This window comes from Anomaloglossus baeobatrachus, chromosome 1 (genome assembly GCF_048569485.1).
Source record: "Anomaloglossus baeobatrachus isolate aAnoBae1 chromosome 1, aAnoBae1.hap1, whole genome shotgun sequence".
NCBI classification, from domain to species: Eukaryota; Metazoa; Chordata; class Amphibia; order Anura; family Aromobatidae; genus Anomaloglossus; species Anomaloglossus baeobatrachus.
The window spans coordinates 885,616,037-885,639,413 of NC_134353.1; the positions used below are offsets into that span (position 1 = coordinate 885,616,037).

Sequence of the window (23,377 nt, forward strand, 5' to 3'; positions counted from 1 at the left end):
GAGGCAAGAACACTTGGTTGGATCTTCAAACTGACGTATTCATCAGATTTTTGGTGCAGAGGGGTTTGGCACCCTTCATTGGTAGAGTATGTGAATATCTAAGAAAGCTAGTAATTCTTATTATGACACATATACATTGTTGAAGGATAGCCGGGAATTTTAGTAGGACTTTCATACTGTTATATTGATTACATTTTTGTTTTGATAGATTTAGGAGAAGAACAGACCACCTGTACAGTAATATGACCACCCCCAGTGTACAGTGTTTTATGTCCATCTCCCTATAAGTTATTTAGTGCCTACAATGATCAGTAAGATTTCATTTTCATTCATCTTACATGTACTCAAGTACAGATTGTGTGTTATATGCAGTACCTAATTTACACCTCAGGAGCCATAAGGACAAATTGTCTGAGGTCCGACTCCTTATACTCCCCCATTGAGTAGGCCCTACCATAGGTCATGTACAATATGTCTTTAATATTACCTTAAACCATCCCAAGTTTTCATTGGATTGTCCAAGAATTGGACTTTAAAGGGGGGGGGGGAGCATGGAAACATACACAAAGTGGGTGTCTCCTTGAGTTTTGAGGGCGTTTCTGGTCTTACGGAGGTAGGGAAAGTTCTTTGATTGGAAAGTCAGAGATTGTAGGGTATGCTGTAGATCCCTAATTAACATATAATATATATATATATATATATATATATATATATATATATATATATATATATATATATATATATATATACCTAATTTACATATGAATTGTAATTCATACATAAATTTCACCTTTCCTTTATTCCAGGCAGTCTATAAGCAAAGGCTTACTCTACCTACAGTATATCTAACACTGGTTATTTGTGTAATCTGCTTTCCCAAAACCACAAAATCAGAACTAAAGGACTATATTATACCCTCTTCTTTCACTGTTAATAATCCTGAGATAATCTTCAAGTATTATCAGAATGTGTAAATTACAACGGTTCCTCATTCTTCCATCTTCTTTTTCAGAGGTCTCTTAAAGAAGCCAAGCTGAAAAATTAATATTTTTTTTATTAATAAAAATGCAAAAATATTAGTACACAGTTATGAATTACTTACTGTACATATAAATGAATTTAGAGTAAGTTCCTTTACAAAAAATGCAAGTATAATAGTGAATGTCTAGTTTTTACATACAATTTGAATATTATACATTGCGCATTCTTTCAATGTATGTGAATTAATTTGCATGTCTTCTAGGGTTTATACTGTTAAAGGTACACTCCAGTCTTTATGTATATTTTTCCAACTATTAGCAAACAGTAATTTGTACACAGAGCGTATATTGCAATACTTACCAGTCGTCGACGTCTTCTGACGTTTTCCGTTTGACTCCAATCCTCTACTGCATCACATGATCACATTTGTGAACTACTGAATCATATAACATTTACTGTGTGGAGAGGAGGTCACGTTTTCTAATTTTGGCAATACAAGTCTATGAGACTCAGAATGATGCTCGCTAATCCCGTCAGATCACAAAAGTGATCTGTCTTTCACACAGAAGATGCGGTTTGATTTGGTAGGTCACAAATGCGGTCATGTAATGCAGTATAGCGGCAAAACAGTGCTGAAAACGTAAGAATACTCCGACCAGTAAGTAGTGTAATATATACTCTCTGCATACACTATTTACTATTTGCTAATATAGGGCGATGTTTTTTAATAATAACCTGAATGCTCCTTTAAAAGGGTTGGCCATAGTGATAAGTGAGCATTACCATACTCGGGGGCTCTATGCTCGTAACGAGCAGTTGGATGTTTAGATCAATGGAGGACTCAAGCATTTTTCTGGAAGATTGCCCGGACAAATGCTCAAGTTCCCCGTTGACTTCTGTTATACTTGGTACACGAGTCGCGCCCATCCAAGCATCTAACTGCTTGTTAAGTACAGAGCACCCAAGCATCGTAGTGCTCGCTCATCACTATTTGTCCAGGCTTAGGGTTAAAGTCTGCAGTAACTGTATTTAGGTGCAGACTAGTAATTCCTCACAGATCTCATGGGAGCGGATGCTCATGTAACGCAAATATGCAATTTGCATACTTCCGGCCACATTCTAACTAGACATGTCTGGCTTTGCTCAATTCACTTGCATTGAGTGAGGCCATGCATGTCTAGTTGGCATGTGACTACACCTATACTGTACAAATCACATGTGGTCACGCTCCCGCCTGCCCTCTGCACTAGCACTGGAGAATCCTGACAATGCGCGCCATGAGGATTTACAAGGCTTCAGTTCCACAGACTGACTGCAGACTTTAACACCAAGCCTGTACAACCCCTTTAAAGATAGCAGCCATAGAAGGGATCCTCTATTAACTGGTGTCAGTCATAACTCAGTACATGTAGTGCTGAAACTACTTGTCAGTTGACACCCAGAAATACCAGATAACTGCAAAAACCTACCCTGAGCACCCTTGACAGACCGATAGCGTTACGATTAGTTTGAGGATTCTTTACCTTTTTCAGCACAAGGGCTGAAATAAGTTGCAAATTTTGCTGCAAATGTTCTACATGTCATTGTAAACGTCCTTGTGCCAATAATATAATGCAGAGAGTAAATGCACTTGTTCGCCATTACTTACTTTCCACATAGCGAATATGATGAGGGCAAGTATGAGAAGTCCAATGATTATGCTCAGAGGGATTACCCACAATGGCACCTTGCCATGCTCCAGCTCTTTGGACAGTTTAATCATTGTCTGCAGAGAAGATAATGATCGTGAGCCCAGTCAGGTTAATGCAAAAGGCAAGACTTATTTCTTATGAAGTCCTTTGTATACATGGCATCATATTTTCTTCAGGGCATCACAAGATACTTAATGGGAACATAAGTCAGGAGGGTCCCACTATCTATGTATTCACATAGTTGACATCAAGCCCCATCTACAATCCAATTCTCCAGGGAATGCCCAGTCCCTGCCATGTTAGTGCTGCCATACAACTCAATGATGGATGTATAGCTGCCCATTGTCTCTGGACTTCACTGCTGGATGGGGGAGAGGTCCATGTTATCCAAAAAGTGGGTTTTCCAGGGCCCCTGGAAAACACACTTTTGGGATAACATGTACCTCTCCTCCATCCGGCGGCTGAGTCCAGGAACAATGAGGAGCTATACATCTATCTGGAAAACCCACTTTTGGGATAACATGGACCTCTCCCCCATCCATAGGTGGAGTCTAGGGATAATTGGCAGCTATACATCTGTCTGGAAAACCCACTTTTGGGATAACATGTACCTCTCCCCATCCAGAGGTGGAGTCCAGGGATAATCGGCAGCTATACATCCAACTTGACAACCCACTTTTGGGATAACATGGACCTCTTCCTCATCCAGCTATGGAGTCCAGGGACAATGGGCAGCTTTGCATCCATCTGGGAAACCCACTTTTGGGATATCATGGACCTCTCCCCATCCAGCGCTGGAGTCCAGGGACAGCTATACATCCATCATTGAGTTGTACGGCAGCACTAACAGTCCTTGCTAAGCCTCATTATAGACCCACGGGCAATCCACGTGCCACAGAAAAATGCTCCTGTAAGACACTATTTTACCAAGAAGCCATGCTGCTTCTATACAGGAGACTTCACACACAGGATCTTTGAAAACCATTACTGTACTTCGTTTTTTTGACTCAGTTTTTAAAACCAGAAATAGATCCAGCCGGAAGTAAAATTCACCCCTTTATATTTCTCATTACTTTTTTTGTCGCAAAAACACTTCATGAACACTTGCACTGGTATTTAAAAAAACAAAACAAACAAAAAACAATAAAACATCGGGTCATTTATGCACACTATTTTTAACAAAATCTAAGGCCCATAGCAACCAATCACAGCACAGCTTTTATTTTATCAGAGCTGTTTAAAAAATGGAAGCTGAGCTCTGGTTGGTTGCTATGGGCAACACAGTTTTTCTTTTAGCCAGTTTGGATAAACAAGGCCCATTGTGCTGTGGTGGTGTAATGCGGGCGTCACACAAGACGATCTATCGTGCGAACGCACGAGCGATCGCACCCGCCCCCATCGTTTGTGCGTCACGGGCAATTAGTTGCCCGTGGCACACAAAGTCGTTAACTCCCCGTCACACTCACTTACCTGCTGAGCGACGTTGCTGTGGGCGGCGAACATCCACTTCCTGAAGGGGAGGGACATTCGGCATCACAGCGATGTCACACAGCGGCCGGCCAATAGAAACGGAGGGGCGGAGATGAGCGGGACGTAAACATCCTGCCCACCTCCTTCCTTTCGCATTGCCGGCGGGACGCAGGTAAGCTGTGTTCATCGTTCCCGGGGTGTCACACGGAGCGATGTGTGCTGCCCCAGGTACGATGAACAACCGGCGCAGAGAAGAACAAACGAGTTTTTGAAAATGAGCGACGTGTCAACGAGCAACGATAAGGTGAGTATTTTTGCTCGTTCACCGTCGCTCGTATCTGTCACACGCTACGATATATCAAACGATGCCGGATGTGCGTCACTTACGACGTGACCCCGACGACATATCGCTTGCTATATCGTCTCGTGTGATGCCCGCATAACTTGAAGCTCGTGGGCCCCAATGCAAAAGCTCCAACGGGGCCCCCAGTTATTACAAGTCTGTAATAGCATTGGTCTTATAATATAAAGGCCAAATGAACTGTTTGGGCCCCGTAGACTCCAGCGCCCAGGTGTGAATGCCACCCCTGCACCTACCGTTGTTATGCCCTGCCTTTGTGCGTGAAGCAACACAATTACTGCGTGTAATACATGTCAGTTTCTCTATTCATTCTTTATTCCTTTATTCCTTTTTTTATTTTGGTCTTATTTGTATTCTCAATCCTCTTTTTTGTGCAATGGGATGTCATGTCTTTAACCCCTTCACAACCCGGGCAATTTTCCGTTTTTTGTTTTTTTCTCCCCTTCCTCCGATAGCCATAACTTTTTTTTATTTTTTCATCAATATAGCCACATGATGGCTTGATTTTTGCAGGACGAGTTGTACTTTTGAACTACACCATTTATTCTGCCCCATATTGTACTGGAAAAGAGGAAAAAAATTCTAAGTGCTGTGAAAGTGCATAAAAAGGGCAGGCAATTTCACATTTGTTTTATTTTTTTATTTGCCATGTTCACTATATGGTAATTCTGACCTGACATTATGATTTCTCAGGTCAGTACGAGTTCATAGATACCAAACATGGATAGTTGTTGTTTTTTTTTACTTAAATGGTGAAATAAAATCAGAAATTTGTCCAAAAGGAATAGTGGTTTTATCGCTATTTTCCAAGACCTGTATTGTTCTCATATTTTGGGATCTGGGGCTCAGTAATGGCTTATTTTTTTATGTCTTGAGCTGACGTTTTTAGTTACACTATTTTTGTGTAGATGTGATACTCTGATCCTGTCTTATTGCATTATATTGCAATGCTGTGGCGACCAAAAAAAACCCGTAATTCTGACATTTATTTTTTTCTAATTACACCCTTTACCGATCCGATGAATTTATTTTATATTTTGATAGACCGGGCATTTCTGAACTTGGCTATATCAAATATGTGTATTTTTTTAATTATTATTATTTTAACTTTCAATGAGGCAGAAAGAGCAACATTTGAATTTTTCTGTTTTTTAATTTTTTCATATTTTAAAACTTTTTTTTTTACCCTTTTTCTTGTTTTTTTTCTAGTCCCCTTAGGGAATGTGAAGCTCATACACTCCTATCGCTTCTGCTGCTCAGAGCGATGCTTCAGTTTTAATGTATTTTTATTAAAGGGTTTACAAAATAAAGAAGGAAAGGGGCGAAGCTTAACAAGAAATATTATGAGAGAATGAGTAAAACGGAGGGGAAGTAAGAAGGAATGAGGGCAAAGGGAGGAGGAAAGTGTTGTAATTTTATTGGGAAATAAGGGTTGGTGTGAGGGAAAGGGAGGGAACGAGGGAGAGGGAGAACATCCAAATAAAATTCTATGTCTTAAAAACATGAAACCAAAACTTATATACAAGGAGGAGATCAGCGCCATCATTGTGGAGCTCACAGCCATGCTGTTTGCTCCACCTTACCCCTGTCACCCGCCGGGATGTGTGAGTACGGGGTGCCGGGCCGCCTACCCTCCCCTCCCCAGGCAGTTACCATCTCCAATGACCCCGCTCTACCCAGCCCCGCTTTCCCTTCCCCCGCCGCTGCTGCTGCATGCAGCAGGGCTGTGTGTGTTTGTGTGCATGTGCATGCAGAGCATGTACCGGCGTCCCTTCCCCCACCACCGCCGCTGTTACCATCTCCAATGACGCCCCCTTCACTCTCCTTGCTGCAGCTGCTGTGGGTGTGCATGCAGAGCAGTGTGTGATTACCGCCGCCCCTCCCCTCCCCTCCCCTCCCCCACCGCCTCTGCTACTACAGTCTCCAATGACACCCTAATCTTATCCTGTCTGATACTGTCTCCAGAGCTGGGTATCTAAGGGTACTTTCACACTTGAGTTGAACAGCATCCGTTGCTATCCGCCTCCTTGAGGAATTACGGTAACCATTGCAGGAAACCGTCTATTCCTCATAGACTTCTATTAGCTATGGATAGCAACGGATGGCCTTGCGTTGCATCTGCCCCGCGGCGCATCAGTTGTTTTGTTGCTGACTGTCAATGACCGTCGGGCGGAGGGAACGCTGCATGTAGCGTTTTTCTGCACTTGGCGGAGTGTCAAAAAAAACGTAACCTGCAGGATTCCGTCGGCGTCCGTTGTTTTTATAATGGACGCCTATGGTGGCGGATTCCGTTAGAATCCGTCATTTGACGGATTCCGTTAACACAACGATCTTTACACAACTGCGCATACCCAGATGTAAACTATAACGGATTGTGTTATTTTGTACGATTCGTTGCATTCGTTGTGCCACTATATGCAACGCATCCGTTGCATCCGTCACACAACGCAATGCAACGGATGCCGTTCAACGCAAGTGTGAAAGTACCCTAATCCTCTCCTGTGTGGTGCTGTCTGCTGAGCTGTGTATCTAATCCTGTCCTGTGTGATACTGTCTGCTGAGCCGTGTATCTAATCCTCTCCTGTGTGATACTGTCTGCTGAGCCGTGTACCTAATCCTGTCCTGTGTGATACTGTCTGCTGAGCTGTGTATCTAATCCTGTCCTGTGTGATACTGTCTGCTGAGCCGTGTATCTAATCCTGTCCTGTGCGATACTGGCTGCTGAGCCGTGTATCTAATCCTGTACTGTGTGATACTGTCTGCTGAGCCATGTATCTAATCCTCTCCTGATTGATACTGTCTGCTGAGCCGTGTATCTAATCCTCTCCTTTGTGATACTGTCTACTGAGCCATGTATCTAATTCTATCCTGTGTGATGCTGTCTGCTGAGCTGTGTATCTAATCCTCTCCTGCGTGATACTGTCTGCTGAGCTGTATATCTAATCCTATCCTGTGTGATACTGTCTGCTGAGCTGTGTATCTAATCCTATCCTGTGTGATACTATCTGCTGAGCTGTGTATCTAATCCTCTCCTGTGTGATACTGTCTGCTGAGCCATGTATCTAATCCTATCCTGTGTGATACTGTCTGCTGAGCCATGTATCTAATCCTCTCCTGTGTGATACTGTCTGCTGAGCCGTGTATCTAATCCTTTCCTGTGTGGTACTGTCTGCTGAGCCGTGTATCTAATCCTCGCCTGTGTGATACTGTCTGCTGAGCCGTGTATCTAATCCTTTCCTGTGTGATACTGTATGCAGGGCTGTGTATCTAATCCTCTCCTGTGTGATACTGTCTGCTGAGCTGTGTATCTAATGCTGTCCTTGGTGATACTTTAGACATTTCTGGTCACTATCAAAATAGCTCCGCACTGTGATCCTACATTTCATTCTGTGTTATCCTTTGTAAACACTCAGGTTGGAAGGGGGAGGTGACATCACACACAGCAGAGCAGATTCTGCCCACTTTACTGCAGCTGTAATCCAGGCTATTTCTACAGTAGGATTTCAGCAGCTGCTCCCCCTAGTGTTTAAGAGTGTAAAATATCAAACTTTTTAATTTTTTTTTTATATTTTGCTCAATTAAAAACAAATAATATCTAAACAAAACATTAATACTTTACATTTTTTCAGTTATTGAAATTTATTTCTTTTGGATGACACCTTCCCTTTAAACCTTTAACCTTTTAGCTTTATCTGAATCAAGCTCTGATGTGAGGTAAAACACTCGGCTGATTTCACATGTCCTGTAATAATCCGTTAGAATGGATCCAGCAGCTATCCATTGCCAAAAAAGTCCTGCAAACACAACTTTTTTTTCGTCCATTTTGAAACCTTGATTTTTGTAGGATCCGTTTTTTTACCATGGGAGTCTATGGAAAACGCATTTGTTAACTGATTACTGGATCAGTTTCAAATGGAAGATAAATAGTAATCAGTTAACAGATCAGTTTTCCATAGACTCCCATGTAAAATAAACAGATCCTGAAGAAAATCAGTTTTTTGAATATGAACAAAAACGATCTGTTTATGCAACTTTTTTGCAAACGGATTGCTGCAGGATCCGTTCTGACAGATGACTACTGGACATGTGAACTTAGCCTTAGAGAGCTCTGCACGATGGTTTTCTGTCTGCCTCTTTTCTTTCTTGCGCCTCACTTCCTCTTCTCCCCTCCATTGACAATAATGGACTTTGTCACATGACACCAGCCGTCCATCTCCTCTGACCAAGATCGACTTGCGTATAGCAGCTTGGTTCAAAGTGTGTACATCTGACCACTGCTGGATCATAAAAGAGGTGATCGGTGGGGGCATCGGCTGTCAGATCTCTTCCGATCTGGTATTGATGACTAATGCTGAGCGAGCGTGCTCAGCACTGCTAATTACTCGATCGAACATCGGGGTGCTTGGGTAGTCGCGGTGTTTAGCCAAGTATCGCGGGTTCTTGCATGCTTTATCCATGAAACAATGACCACAACGCACAGGCTTGCTTCACTGCCTGATGTGTGCAGGCACTCTACGGACAACCAGTCATAGTCACTGGAGGTAAAGCAATGTTTTCCAATGTAGTATGACCTCAAAAACACAAAAACCCTACCCCCGGAAATGCTCTCCTTATGTATGTGAGCGGAGAGCCAAACTGAGCAATCATTGACTTTCGTTATACTCGTTACTTGCGTTGAGCACTTTCAGAGCGTATGACCTACTCGAATCGAGGAACGGGCACCAGAGGATTTTATTCCTCGCCCATCTCTATTGATGACCTATCCTGTGAATAAGTAAAACATCGATTGCCTGGAAAACCATGTTAAGCAATTTTTTATTTGTGGACATTTCCGTCAGACTTACCTCAACATTTTCACTCTCGGGATTCAAGGCAATTATAGAATTTTCACTTTTCAGTACAGCACTTAACACCAGATTCAGACTGTGGATACTGGCCTGCACGACAAACATCAATGTGAATAGTCATCTACATCTACGCTCACCACATGATCATCTGCCACCGTAACTTCATCATAGCCCACCAGGCCTTTCCCATACACATACTGTATGTTACATAGACAGATGCACTATAATGTATGCCAGAAGCTTCTGCAACTTACAAATATCTGCTGGGCCATGGATGGCCGTGCTCCTCAGGTAAACCCTATTCAGTTTTTAGAAAACTAATGAAAACAGTAAAAAACTGAAAAAAGTTGCATATGCTTGTGTGACAAAATGTGTAACTCTGGAAGTGGAAGTTATCCGCTATCTACAGGGAAAGGGATAATGTCCCGATCACAGGGGTTCCGATCAATAGAGATTTGACGGCTCTCTCCGGTGGTCCCGTCGATGATGAATGAAGCCGAGATGTGCATGCTTTACCTCTACTCCGGTCAGATAAGGCTCTTCAGAGATGTAGCCCAAGCAATCAGAATCTTATCCTCTATCAAGATAGGTGGTAACTTCCAAACTTGGCATTACCCCTTTAAGCTCAAGTTTTAAAGGGAACCTGTGACCAGATTTTTCCCTTATGAGCTGCGAACAGCACCAGTGATCCCTTATATACAGGATTCCAGAATGCTGTATATAAGAGCCCAGGCCGCTCTGTATAACGTAAAAAACACTTTTATAATACTCACCTGGGGGGGTCCAATGGGTGTCGCTGCTCTTGGTTCAGAGCATCCTCTCTATGGTGCTCGCCGTCCTCCTTCTACCCAGCCCATAGGACATGTCATCCACACAGGCAGGTCCTGCGCAGGAGCACTTTGATCTTTCCTGCTGTAATGCACAGGCGCGAGGAAAGGTTAAAGACCTCCCGCATATGCGCACTACCATACTCATATCAAAGTGCGCTTACTCAGGACCGCAATGTCAGCCTGTGTGGATGACGTAGGACGTGTCATCAGTACTGAGCTGGGTAGAAGGAGGATGGCAATCGCCACTGGAAGGAGGCACCGGACCAGAGAGCAGTGACACCCATCGGACCGGACCGCCCCCGAGGCGAGTATAGTAAAAGTGTTTTTGCGTTTTACAGAGCGGTCTGGGCTCTTATATACAGTATTCTGGATTGCTATATATAGGAGCTCACTGGTGGTGGCCGCAACTTATAGGGGCCAAATCTGGTGACAGGGTACTTAAAAGGGTTATTCCCATCTCTAAGATCCTATACCAATATATAGTAGGTGTAATAATAATAATAATATTAGCAAATCCCTCCAATTAGAAACGTAGTATAGTTCTCCTGATATAGCCTCATGTACAGGGCATTGCAGCTTAGGTATCCATGGTTATGATCATGAGCAACTAACTGAACAACTACCTGTTAGTATCTGAGTGGTGGTAACCATGGATACCTAAGCTGCAATGCCCTGCACATGAGGTAAGAGACATGGCTAATCAGGAGAACTATACTACATTTCTAATTCGTGGTATTTGTTAATAGTATTACACCCATTACATATTGGGAGAGGATCTTGGAGATGGGAATAACCCTTTAAGTTCTCTTCATTAGAATCTACTTTGATAAAATTACCATTCACTGACATCAAGCAGAGATAATGGAAATAATAAAAAAAATAAAAATCTCCTTTCATTTGTCGGGCATGCAGAGCAAATGACGATGACCCGCTCACCTTAATAAATGTTGCCTTCCATACTCGCATAGAGATATTGATCTGAGTAATGTTGGATGGCTCCACGGTGCAGTAAAATGCCGGGCAGCTATTCCTCTTGCAGTCCTGTTATAGATCATCGTATTATCACACAGACGTAGGCTCAGCAGCCCCATACATGTAAGATGGTCAGCCGGTCCTGGGGTCACCACCATACGGTGCTTTAATACTGCCATACAGTGACCAAACCCCCCCCAAAAAAAAGCTCAATACAAAGAGTAATGCTAATATTTACCAATATTGTATCCTTTAAACTTTCTTTAAATTTTTCCAAATAATACGTGCTTCCTGAATTTATGTGGAAAGGATCCAACAATTCATTAGTATCACAGTTCACATTCTGGAATGAAAAAATATAGTGGATCTGTCACCAAACTTCATCATACAATCGTCACACATTAATATAGAATTCTCTTATTCTTTATGAGGCCGGTGTACTTACTGTGATAAGAACGGTCTAGCTAAACAATAAAGTAGCTCATGAGTTGGTGGTATAGCCTGATTGACAGCTGCAGCTTGTATGAACAGTGCGATATTGCGATAGCAGGGAGGAGGGACATTGAGGTGCGGGGGGGGGGGGGCTGGGAGTGACAAGCTTGCAATTCAAAGTAAATACAGCAGTCTCATCAGGCCAATGGTTATTTTAAGAAAAATAATTTTGGAAACTCCTGATTAATATGACTAATTTCATGTGTACATCATTGCTGGTGGTGATCCCAGTAGGGGAAAGGTGCCCTTTTATCTATTTTTTGCCTCCTGACTAATAGGTCGCTTCCTATGTTGGGTGTGTTGCGGGCGGAGGGGACGTGCTCGCTAACGCTCGGGTCCGGGGCTTCTGCTGCTGCTGCTTGGTGGCTCGAGCGGTGGGCCGGACCCAGGGACTCGAGCAGCGCTCCTCACCCGTGAGTGAAAGGGGATAGTTTGTTTGGGGAGATTGTTCGTGACGCCACCCACGGGACGTGGTGATGATGGCACCACCGCTGCTGGTGACGGGGATCCCGGGAGAGATGGTAGGGAGCAGCTAGGATGTTGTCCCCTCCGTGGGTAGGGGTTGGTGATCTCGAGGCCCGGTGGTGTAACGGGGAGGCTGGATGGCTGGGGTGCAGGGTTGCAGGGGCAGCGCGGCGCCAGATGGCACTGGTGTACTCACTCAGACAGTCAATGACAGAGTCTCTGGTAAACCAAACGGCCGGATGGACGGGTCCCGCAGCCGGCTGCAGTGTTGTTGTGCTCTCCCCGGACGGCTGATGGTGGCTGTCTTTCCCTGCACCTGTTAGAATGTTCTGACTCCTGTGGTTACCCACCGGTAGTCTGCTCCCTGGCGTATAGGTGCCGTAGGAGCCCGTTTTGCCTGCAGGCGCTGGCCCTTGGATCTCTAGCCTGTGGCAGTGGCTGTATATCCTCTCGGTGTGGACTGTTGCCTTCTGCCGGGTCTTGGTTGTTGGGAAACCCCTGGGGTTCCTGTCACACTCGGATTTGACTATTGTCGGCGGCTCCAAGCCTGGTCGGGGTCCGATGGCCCTGCCTGTGTGTGTTTAGCTTCACTCCGTTCCCCGGTCCGGTACCGGTGGGCCACCGCCCAACTCCGGTCCTACGGCTCTGCAGAGTTCCACTAACTCCTGCAGACGGCCACCACCATCTGCCAACCTTGCTGTCGGTGCCTGGGCTCCAACCCAGACACTTGTAGTTTGTGTCCTCTCACTTCCACCTCCAAACTCAATCTACTGCTTTTCCCGCCTCTAGGCCTGTGAACTCCTCGGTGGGTGGGGCCAACTGCCTGGCTCCGCCCCACCTGGTGTGGACATCAGACCCTGGAGGGAGGCAACAAGGGTTTTTGGTTGACTCTTGTAACTGTCTAGGGAAGGGGTGTGTATGTTGGCTAGTCCAGGGCGTCACAGGTGCGGATGTATAGAGTAGGCTCAGGAGCTGAGCATGTACTAACACACCGGGGGGTCATCTGTGATATTCGGTAGCACCAATCCTTAATAGATAATCATTTAAATGCCACTGGTAATCTCTACACATTGAACTTTTTTTTTTTCTCCATTTCACCGCACTTGAAATTTTATTTCCCATTTTTTAGTACATTTTATGGTAAAATGGTGTCAAAACTACAATTTTTCCTACAAAAATTCAAATCCTCATATAGTAATGTCAACTAAAGAATAAAAGTTATGGCTCCTTGGGAAGAAAAAAAAAAGCAAAAAAACAAAACTGGTTGCAGCAGTAATGGACTATGGCCACAAGAGGGCGCACAATCTCCACATCAGCCAATGTATTTACAGTGCAACCAGGTAAAGAGGCCCTTGCACCAATACATTTAGTAACCACTGATATTACAGGAATATGAGGGGTTTTATATTCCTAGAAAGGAACGTTCTTTACTATGCTGTGACTATTGCTGATTATGGCGGCACACGCACAACGGGAAGGCCTGGTCCATGAATTTCCTAATGTCAGCTTCTTGTATACTGTATAATAAGGTGATCATTTCTAAGTCACCCTATAAATAACAGAATGTGAGTGACATCAGGGAAAAGCCGCCATATATCTGACAGATGATGAGTGACAAGTATGAAGAGCGCTGAGGAACATGGAAGATTAATGATCTTACATCAGAGGAGGACACATTGGTCAAGTACAGGAGAATGTTGCCATCTGGAGTCCTAAAGCGGAATGACAGGCGGAATTTCACCCTTGGCATCGGGATGACATCATTTCTCTTAATCTAGAAAAGAACACAGTGTATCATAATGAGTGACAGCCGCTAAACCCAGAACAAGGTGTCAAGTATCAGAGAGCGATGAGGAGGCCGAAATGTAAGAGGAAACCTCCCCAGGGGATTGTCCCCAATATCAACCTCTCTGGGGGTTTATGGAGTAACAGAGGAAAGGGGGGCTCCAAATTACATCCCTCATTCTAATGGTATTTGTATCATGGCACTACATTGAAAGTGATTCACAAAAGTTGACCTGTGTAGTAGGAGGTTCTGCAGCAGCTCAGGTGTGTATTATGATGGTCTGCAGCAGCTCAGGTGTGTATTATGATGGTCTGCAGCAGCTCAGGTGTGTATTATGATGGTCTGCAGCAGCTCAGGTGTGTATTATGATGGTCTTCAGCAGCTCAGCTGTGTATTATGATGGTCTGCAGCAGCTCAGGTGTGTATTATGATGGTCTGCAGCAGCTCAGGTGTGTATTATGATGGTCTGCAGCAGCTCAGGTGTGTATTATGATGGTCTGCAGCAGCTCAGGTGTGTATTATGATGGTCTGCAGCAGCTCAGGTGTGTATTATGATGGTCTGCAGCAGCTCAGGTGTGTATTATGATGGTCTGCAGCAGCTCAGCTGTGTATTATGATGGTCTGCAGCAACTCAGGTGTGTATTATGATGGTCTGCAGCAGCTGAGGTGTGTATTATGATGGTCTGCAGCAGCTGAGGTGTGTATTATGATGGTCTGCAGCAGCTCAGGTGTGTATTATGATGGTCTGCAGCAACTCAGGTGTGTATTATGATGGTCTGCAGCAGCTCAGGTGTGTATTATGATGGTCTGCAGCAGCTCAGGTGTGTATTATGATGGTCTGCAGCAGCTCAGGTGTGTATTATGATGGTCTGCAGCAGCTCAGGTGTGTATTATGATGGTCTGCAGCAGCTCAGGTGTGTATTATGATGGTCTGCAGCAGCTCAGCTGTGTATTATGATGGTCTGCAGCAGCTGAGGTGTGTATTATGATGGTCTGCAGCAGCTCAGCTGTGTATTATGATGGTCTGCAGCAGCTCAGCTGTGTATTATGATGGTCTGCAGCAGCTGAGGTGTGTATTATAAGATTGTGAAGCAACTGAGGTGTGTTTTATGAGGTTCTGCAGCAGCTGAGGTGTGTATTATTCTGTTCTGCAGCAGCTGAGGTATGTATTATGAGGTTCTGCAGCAGCTGAGGTGTGTATTATGCTGTTCTGTAGCAACTGAGGTGTGTATTATGCTGTTCTGTAGCAACTGAGGTGTGTATTATGAGAGTCTACAGTAACTTTGATGTGAATTTTGCTGTTTTACAGAAACTGTTTTTGTATTATGAGATTCTGCAGCAGCTGATGTGTGTTCTGATGTCCTGCAGTGGCTGAGGTATCTGAGTTTTGTATTAAGACGTTCTGCAGCAGCTGAGGTTTGTCTTGTATTTTGCAGTATCTGAGGAATGTATTAAGATGTTCTGTAGCAGTTCAGGTGTGCAGGGCTGTATTTTGCCTTCATGCTGCCCTAGGCACTTTAAGTGGTCGCGCCCCTTAGTGACAACGTAAAACTGAGTTTTCGCACACGACATCTGTTTAAGGCAGATCTACTCTGTAGCACACTTTAAAAAGTATCAATAAGAAACGAACCCCCCCCCCCCATGGGAATCACCACAGGCACATCAAAACATAGCATGAGTATAAAATATTCCCACCACACCGTCCCCACTTATATACTGTGACTGTGACACTGCCCCTAATAAACACCACACTGCCCTCCCTTATAAACTACTGTATATGCACCACACCTTCCTCGATTATGAAATATGATCTGTACATTGTGAGGAGGGAGCAGCATGATGTGAGGACAATGTCCCATGCATGCTGCCCCCTCCTCACAATGTCCCATGCATGCTGCCCCCTCCTCACAATGTCCCATGCATGCTGCTCCCTCGTCACAATGTCCCATGCATGCTGCTCCCTCCTCACAATGTCCCATGCTTGCTGCCCCCTCCTCACAATGTCCCATGCATGCTGCCCCCTCCTCACAATGTCCCATGAATGCTGCCCCCTCCTCACAATGTCCCATGCATGCTGCCCCCTCCTCACAATGTCCCATGCATGCTGCTCCCTCCTCACAATGTCCCTTGCATGCTGCCCCCTCCTCACAATGTCCCATGCATGCTGCCCCCTCCTCACAATGTCCCATGCATGCTGCCCCCTCCTCACAATGTCCCATGCATGCTGCCCCCTCCTCACAATGTCCCATGCATGCTGCCCCCTCCTCACAATGTCCCATGCATGCTGCCCCCCTCCTCACAATGTCCCATGCATGCTGCTCCCTCGTCACAATGTCCCATGCATGCTGCTCCCTCCTCACAATGTCCCATGCTTGCTGCCCCCTCCTCACAATGTCCCATGCATGCTGCCCCCTCCTCACAATGTCCCATGAATGCTGCCCCCTCCTCACAATGTCCCATGCATGCTGCCCCCTCCTCACAATGTCCCATGCATGCTGCTCCCTCCTCACAATGTCCCTTGCATGCTGCCCCCTCCTCACAATGTCCCATGCATGCTGCCCCCTCCTCACAATGTCCCATGCATGCTGCCCCCTCCTCACAATGTCCCATGCATGCTGCCCCCTCCTCACAATGTCCCATGCATGCTGCCCCCTCCTCACAATGTCCCATGCATGCTGCTCTCTCCTCACAATGTCCCATGCATGCTGCCCCCTCTTCACAATGTCCCATGCATGCTGCTCCCTCCTCACAATGTCCCATGCATGCTGCCCCTCCTCACAATGTCCCATGCATACTGCTCCCTCCTCACAATGTCCCATGCATGCTGCTCCCTCCTCACAATGTCCCATGAATGCTGCTCCCTCCTCACAATGTCTCATGCATGCTGCCCCCTCCTCACAATGTCTCATGTATGCTGCTCCCTCCTCACAATGTCCCATGCATGCTGCTCCCTCCGCACAATGTCTCATGCTTGATGCTCCCTCCTCACAATGTCCCATGCATGCTGCTCCTTCCTCACAATGTCCCATGCATGCTGCTCCCTCCTCACAATGTCCCATGCATGCTGCCCCCTCCTCACAATGTCCCATGCATGCTGCTCCCTCGTCACAATGTCCTATGCATGCTGCTCCCTCCTCACAATGTCCCATGCTTGCTGCCCCCTCCTCACAATGTCCCATGCATGCTGCCCCCTCCTCACAATGTCCCATGAATGCTGCCCCCTCCTCACAATATCCCATGAATGCTGCCCCCTCCTCACAATGTCCCATGAATGCTGCCCCCTCCTCACAATGTCCCATGCATGCTGCCCCCTCCTCACAATGTCCCATGCATGCTGCTCCCTCCTCACAATGTCCCATGCATGCTGCCCCCTCCTCACAATGTCCCTTGCATGCTGCCCCCTCCTCACAATGTCCCTTGCATGCTGCCCCCTCCTCACAATGTCCCATGCATGCTGCCCCCTCCTCACAATGTCCCATGCATGCTGCCCCCTCCTCACAATGTCCCATGCATGCTGCCCCCTCCTCACAATGTCCCATGCATGCTTCTCTCTCCTCACAATGTCCCATGCATGCTGCCCCCTCTTCACAATGTCCCATGCATGCTGCTCCCTCCTCACAATGTCCCATGCATGCTGCCCCTCCTCACAATGTCACATGCATGCTGCTCCCTCCTCACAATGTCCCATGAATGCTGCTCCCTCCTCACAATGTCTCATGCATGCTGCCCCCTCCTCACAATGTCTCATGTATGCTGCTCCCGCCTCACAATGTCCCATGCATGCTGCTCCCTCCTCACAATGTCCCATGCATGCTGCTCCCTCCGCACAATGTCTCATGCTTGATGCTCCCTCCTCACAATGTCCCATGCATGCTGCTCCTTCCTCACAATGTCCCATGCATGCTGCTCCCTCCTCACAATGTCTCATGCATGCTGCCCCCTCCTCAGTGTCCCATGCATGCTGCCCCCTTCTCACAATGTCCCATGCATGCTGCCCCCTCCTCACAATGTCTCATGCATGCTGCCCCCTCCTCAGTGTCCCATGCATGCTGCCCCCTTCTCACAATGTCCCATGCATGCTGTCCCTCTCCATGAGCTCCTAATGCTGCCTTCCTCTTTTCCATAATGAGACCTTCATGTTGCCCCACTCATGCTAAGACCACCACACTAACGCTTATGCTGAGACCCCCCCCACACACACTACCTCACTCTTGATATTGACTCCCCTACATTGCTCCACTCCATACTGATCCCACACATGCTGCCCCCTCTTATTCTGAGTCCTTACACTCCCCCCACCCAATCGATTTTGTCATTGCACTATCCCTCATCCCTTGTCCTCTGTCTCTAGCATTAGCCCCTCTCTCCCACTCCCCCAACATCAGCCTCTCTCCCCCCAGCATCAGCCTCTATCTTCCCTCAGCATCAGCCTCTCTTCCCCAGTCTCAGCCTTTGCCTCCCCCCAGCCTCAGCCTGCCCCAGTCTCCGCCTCAGCCTCCCTCCAGTCTCAGCCTCAGCCTCCCTCAAGTCTCAGCCTCAGCCCCCTCCAGTCTCAGCCTCAGCCTCCCTCCAGTCTCAGCCTCAGCCTCCCTCCAGCCTCCCCCCAGTCTCTGCCTCTGCCTCCCTCCAGCCTCCCCCCAGTCTCTGCCTCTGCCTCCCTCCAGCCTCCCCCCAGTCTCAGCCTCAGCCTCCCTCCAGTCTCAGCCTCAGCCTCCCTCCAGCCTCCCCCAGTCTCAGCCTCTGCCTCCCTCCAGCCTCCCCACAGTCTCAGCCTCTGCCTCCCTCCAGTCTCAGCCTCTGCCTCCCTCCAACCTCCCCCCAGTCTCAGCCTCTGCCTCCCTCCAGCCTCCCCCCAATCTCTGCCTCCCTCCAGCCTCCCCCCAGTCTCTGCCTCTGCCTCCCTCCAGCCTCCCCCCAGTCTCTGCCTCTGCCTCCCTCCAGCCTCCCCCCAGTCTCTGCCTCCCTCCAACCTCCCCCCAGTCTCTTCCTCTGCCTCCCTCCAGCCTCCCCCCAGTCTCAGCCTCTGCCTCTCTCCAGCCTCCCCCCAGTCTCAGCCTCTGCCTCCCTCCAGCCTCCCCCCAGTCTCTGCCTCTGCCTCCCTCCAGCCTCCCCCCAGTCTCTGCCTCTGCCTCCCTCCAGCCTCCCCCCAGTCTCTGCCTCTGCCTCCCTCCAGCCTCCCCCAGTCTCAGCCTCTGCCTCCCTCCAGCCTCCCCACAGTCTCAGCCTCCCTCCAGTCTCCCCCCAGTCTCAGCCTCTGCCTCCCTCCAGTCTCTGCCTCTGCCTCCCTCCAGCCTCCCCCCAGTCTCTGCCTCCCTGCAGCCTCCCCCCAGTCTCAGCCTCTGCCTCCCTCCAGCCTCCCCCCAGTCTCAGCCTCTGCCTCCCTCCAGCCTCCCCCCAGTCTCAGCCTCTGCCTCTCTCCAGCCTCCCCCCAGTCTCAGCCTCTGCCTCCCTCCAGCCTTCCCCCAGTCTCTGCCTCTGCCTCCCTCCAGCCTCCCCCCAGTCTCTGCCTCTGCCTCCCTCCAGCCTCCCCAGTCTCAGCCTCTGCCTCCCTCCAGCCTCCCCACAGTCTCAGCCTCTGCCTCCCTCCAGTCTCCCCCCAGTCTCAGCCTCTGCCTCCCTCCAGTCTCAGCCTCTGCCTCCCTCCAGTCTCTGCCTCTGCCTCCCTCCAGCCTCCCCCCAGTCTCTGCCTCTGCCTCCCTCCAGCCTCCCCCCAGTCTCAGCCTCTGCCTCCCTCCAGCCTCCCCCCAGTCTCTGCCTCCCTCCAGCCTCCCCCCAGTCTCTGCCTCTGCCTCCCTCCAGCCTCCCCACAGTCTCTGCCTCTGCCTCCCTCCAGTCTCCCCCCAGTCTCAGCCTCTGCCTCCCTCCAGCCTCCCCCCAGTCTCAGCCTCTGCCTCCCTCCAGCCTCCCCCAGTCTCTGCCTCCCTCCAGCCTCCCCCCAGTCTCTGCCTCTGCCTCCATCCAGCCTCCCCCAGTCTCAGCCTCTGCCTCCCTCCAGCCTCCCCACAGTCTCAGCCTCTGCCTCCCTCCAGTCTCAGCCTCTGCCTCCCTCCAGCCTCCCCCCAGTCTCAGCCTCTGCCTCTCTCCAGTCTCAGCCTCTGCCTCCCTCCAGCCTCCCCCCAGTCTCAGCCACTGCCTCCCTCCAGTCTCAGCCTCTGCCTCCCTCCAGCCTCCCCCCAGTCTCAGCCTCTGCCTCCCTCCAGCCTCCCCCCAGTCTCAGCCTCTGCCTCCCTCCAGTATCTGCCTTTGCCGCCTCCCCCCCCCCGCATGCGCAGATCTCCGGTCTGCATTAGAGACACTCCCATGCTCCTTATGAATCCACTTACCTGCTCCAGTGCCCGCCGCCATCTTCCTGGCTCACGTGAGTATCCTCTTCTGACACCGGCTTCCATCACGTCCTCCGCGGCGTCCTGCTGTGAGCTCTGCATGTGACGTCCACACAGCAGTGGACGCAGCACAGAGGAAGGAGCTGATTGGCGCGCGCCTGTGACCCCGGAAGTGCAGGCGCCGGCAGTTCCGGGGTCAATCAGCTTCCTGTGCTCGGCGGCCACAAAAAAAAAAAATGTAAAAAAAAAAAAAAAAAAAAAAATTTTTTTTTTTTTTTTTTTTTTTTGCTGCCAGAAGGTGCCGCCCCTCACAATCTGCCGCCCTAGGCACCGGACCACGGGTGCCTAATGGTAAATACGGCCCTGCAGGTGTGTATTATATTTTTAAGTATCTGAAGTGTCTATTAAGATGTTCTGCAGCAGCTGAGGTGTGTGTTATATTTTGCAGTATCTGAGGTGTGTATTAAGATGTTCTGCAGCAGCTAAGGTGTGTATTATATTTTTAAGCAGCTGAGGTGTGTATTATGATGATGTTCTGCAGCAGCTAAGGTGTGTATTATATTTTTAAGCAGCTGAGGTGTGTATTTTGATGATGTTCTGCAGCAGCTGAGGTGTGTATTATATTTTGCAGTATCTGAGGTGTGTATTATGATGTTCTGCAGCAGCTGAGGTGTGTATTATATTTTTAAGCAGCTGAGGTGTGTATTATGATGATGTTCTGCAGCAGCTGAGGTGTGTCTTATATTTTGCAGTATCTGAGGTGTGTATTATGATGTTCTGCAGCAGCTGAGGTGTGTCTTATATTTCACAGTATCTGAGGTGTGTATTAAGATGTTCTGCAGCAGCTAAGGTGTGTATTATATTTTTAAGCAGCTGAGGTGTGTCTTATATTTTGCAGTATCTGAGGTGTGTATTATGATGATGTTCTGCAGCAGCTGAGGTGTGTCTTATATTTTGCAGTATCTGAGGTGTGTAATATGATGTTCTGCAGCAGCTGAGGTGTGTCTTATATTTTGCAGTATCTGAGGTGTGTAATATGATGTTCTGCAGCAGCTGAGGTGTGTATTATATTTCGCAGTATCTGAGGTGTGTAATATGATGTTCTGCAGCAGCTGAGGTGTGTATTATATTTTGCAGTATCTGAGGTGTGTATTATGATGTTCTGCAGCAGCTGAGGTGTGTCTTATATTTTGCAGTATCTGAGGTGTGTAATATGATGTTCTGCAGCAGCTCAGGTGTGTCTTATATTTTGCATTACCTGAGGTGTGTAATATGATGTTCTGCAGCAGCTGAGTTGTGTATTATATTTTGCAGTATCTGAGGTGTGTATTAAGATGTTCTGCAGCAGCTGAGGTGTGTCTTATATTTTGCAGTATCTGAGGTGTGTAATATGATGTTCTGCAGCAGCTCAGGTGTGTCTTATATTTTGCATTACCTGAGGTGTGTAATATGATGTTCTGCAGCAGCTGAGTTGTGTATTATATTTTGCAGTATCTGAGGTGTGTATTAATATGTTCTGCAGCAGCTGAGGTGTGTCTTATATTTTGCAGTATCTGAGGTGTGTATTAAGATGTTCTGCAGCAGCTGAGGTGTGTATTATATTTTGCAGTATCGGAGGTGTGTATGTATTATGATGTTGTACAGAAGCTGGGGTACATAATCACACAATGGCATGGAAAATTCTGGGCACCCCTGGTCAAAATTACTGTTATTGTGAACAGTTAAAGTTGAAGATGAATTTATCTCTAAAAGGAATAAAGTTAAAGATGACACATTTCATTTGTATTTTAGGCAAAAAAATAATAATAACGTTTTACATTTTTAAATTAACTAAAAAGAAAAATATGCCAATGCAAATATTTGGGCACCCTGCATGGCTAGTACCTAATAGCATTACCTATGTCTTTCAACTCTTGTTTGAGAGATTTTCATCCATTCTTCCTTGGAGACATCTTCCAGTTCTGTGAGATTCCTGGCTCGTCTTGCATGCACTGCTCTTTTAAGGTCTAGCCACAGATTTTCAATGATCTTCAGGTCAGAGGGCCATTGTAAAACCTTCAGCTTGCACCTTTTGAGTTTGTCTATTGTGGATCTTGACATGTGTTTAGGATCATTATTCATTAGTATAAGCCATCTTCTTTTCTCCTTTTTTCAACTTCAGCTTTTTTACAGATGGTGTTATGTTTACATCAAACATTTATTTAAATTTCATTGAATCCATTCTTCCCTTTACCCATGAAATGTTTCCCGTGCCATTGGCTGCAACACAATCCCAGTGCATGATTGATCCACCCCCATGCTTAATGGTTGGTGAGATGTTCTATTCCTGAAATTCTATGCTCTTTTTTTCTCTACACATACCTTTGATCATTGTGACCAAAGAGTTTTATTTTAACCTCATCGGTATTCAGGACTTGTTTCCAAAATGCACCAGGCTTGTTTAGATGTTCTTTCGCATACTTCTGATGCTGAATTTTATGGTGTGGACACAGGAGTTTTCTTCTGATGACTTCATTGAGGGCCATATTTGTGAAGGTGTCTCTGAACAGTAGAACAATGTACCACAACTCCAGAGTCTGCTAAATCTTCCTGAAGGTCTTCTGCAGTCAAGCAGGGGTTCTGATTTTCCATTCTAGCAATCTTACCAGCAGATTTCACAGAAATCTTGCTGTAAAAAAGCTGAAGTTGAAGAGGCTTCTACTACTGAATAATGACCCTAAATACATGTCAAAATCCACAATAGACGACCTCAAAAGTTTCAAGCTGAAGGTTTTACAATGGCCCTTACAGTCCCCTGATATGAACATCATTGAAAATCTGTGGCTAGACCTCAAAAGAGCAGTGCATGCAAGACGAGCAAGGAATCTCACAGAACTGGAAGACCTCTCCAAAGAAAAGTAGTGCATGCAAGATGTCAAAGGAATCTCACAAAACTGGAAGACCTCTCCAAGGAAGAGCAGTGCATGCAAGATGTCAAAGGAATCTCCCAGAACTGGAAGACATCTCCAAGGAAGAGCAGTGCATGCAAGTGCACCGCCCCGTGCGTGGCAGCTGAGCCGCTTGGATCCGGACCTTCAGTGGGTGGCTCGAGGGTCTCCGGACCCGGGGGTCCTGTGGTCACGTCAATCAAAAAGGGGTTTGCGGTTTGGGGATGTATGT

The 23,377-nt window shown here is 47.1% G+C and overlaps 1 protein-coding gene across 1 annotated transcript in view; it reads right to left on the reverse strand.

Annotated features, from left to right (window-relative positions):
• Positions 1-757: 757 nt before the first annotated feature.
• ITGA1 (integrin subunit alpha 1) overlaps positions 758-23,377 on the reverse strand; it is a 329,669-nt gene continuing 307,049 nt past the window's right edge. Inside the window, exons 25-30 of the mRNA XM_075342876.1 lie at positions 13,770-13,883; positions 11,391-11,495; positions 11,117-11,221; positions 9,348-9,440; positions 2,630-2,746; positions 758-1,033 (exon numbers count right to left, since the gene is read on the reverse strand). Of these exons, the coding sequence (XP_075198991.1) occupies positions 989-1,033; positions 2,630-2,746; positions 9,348-9,440; positions 11,117-11,221; positions 11,391-11,495; positions 13,770-13,883 (579 nt within the window). The 3' untranslated portion in view covers positions 758-988. The remainder of the gene's footprint in view (positions 1,034-2,629; positions 2,747-9,347; positions 9,441-11,116; positions 11,222-11,390; positions 11,496-13,769; positions 13,884-23,377) is intronic.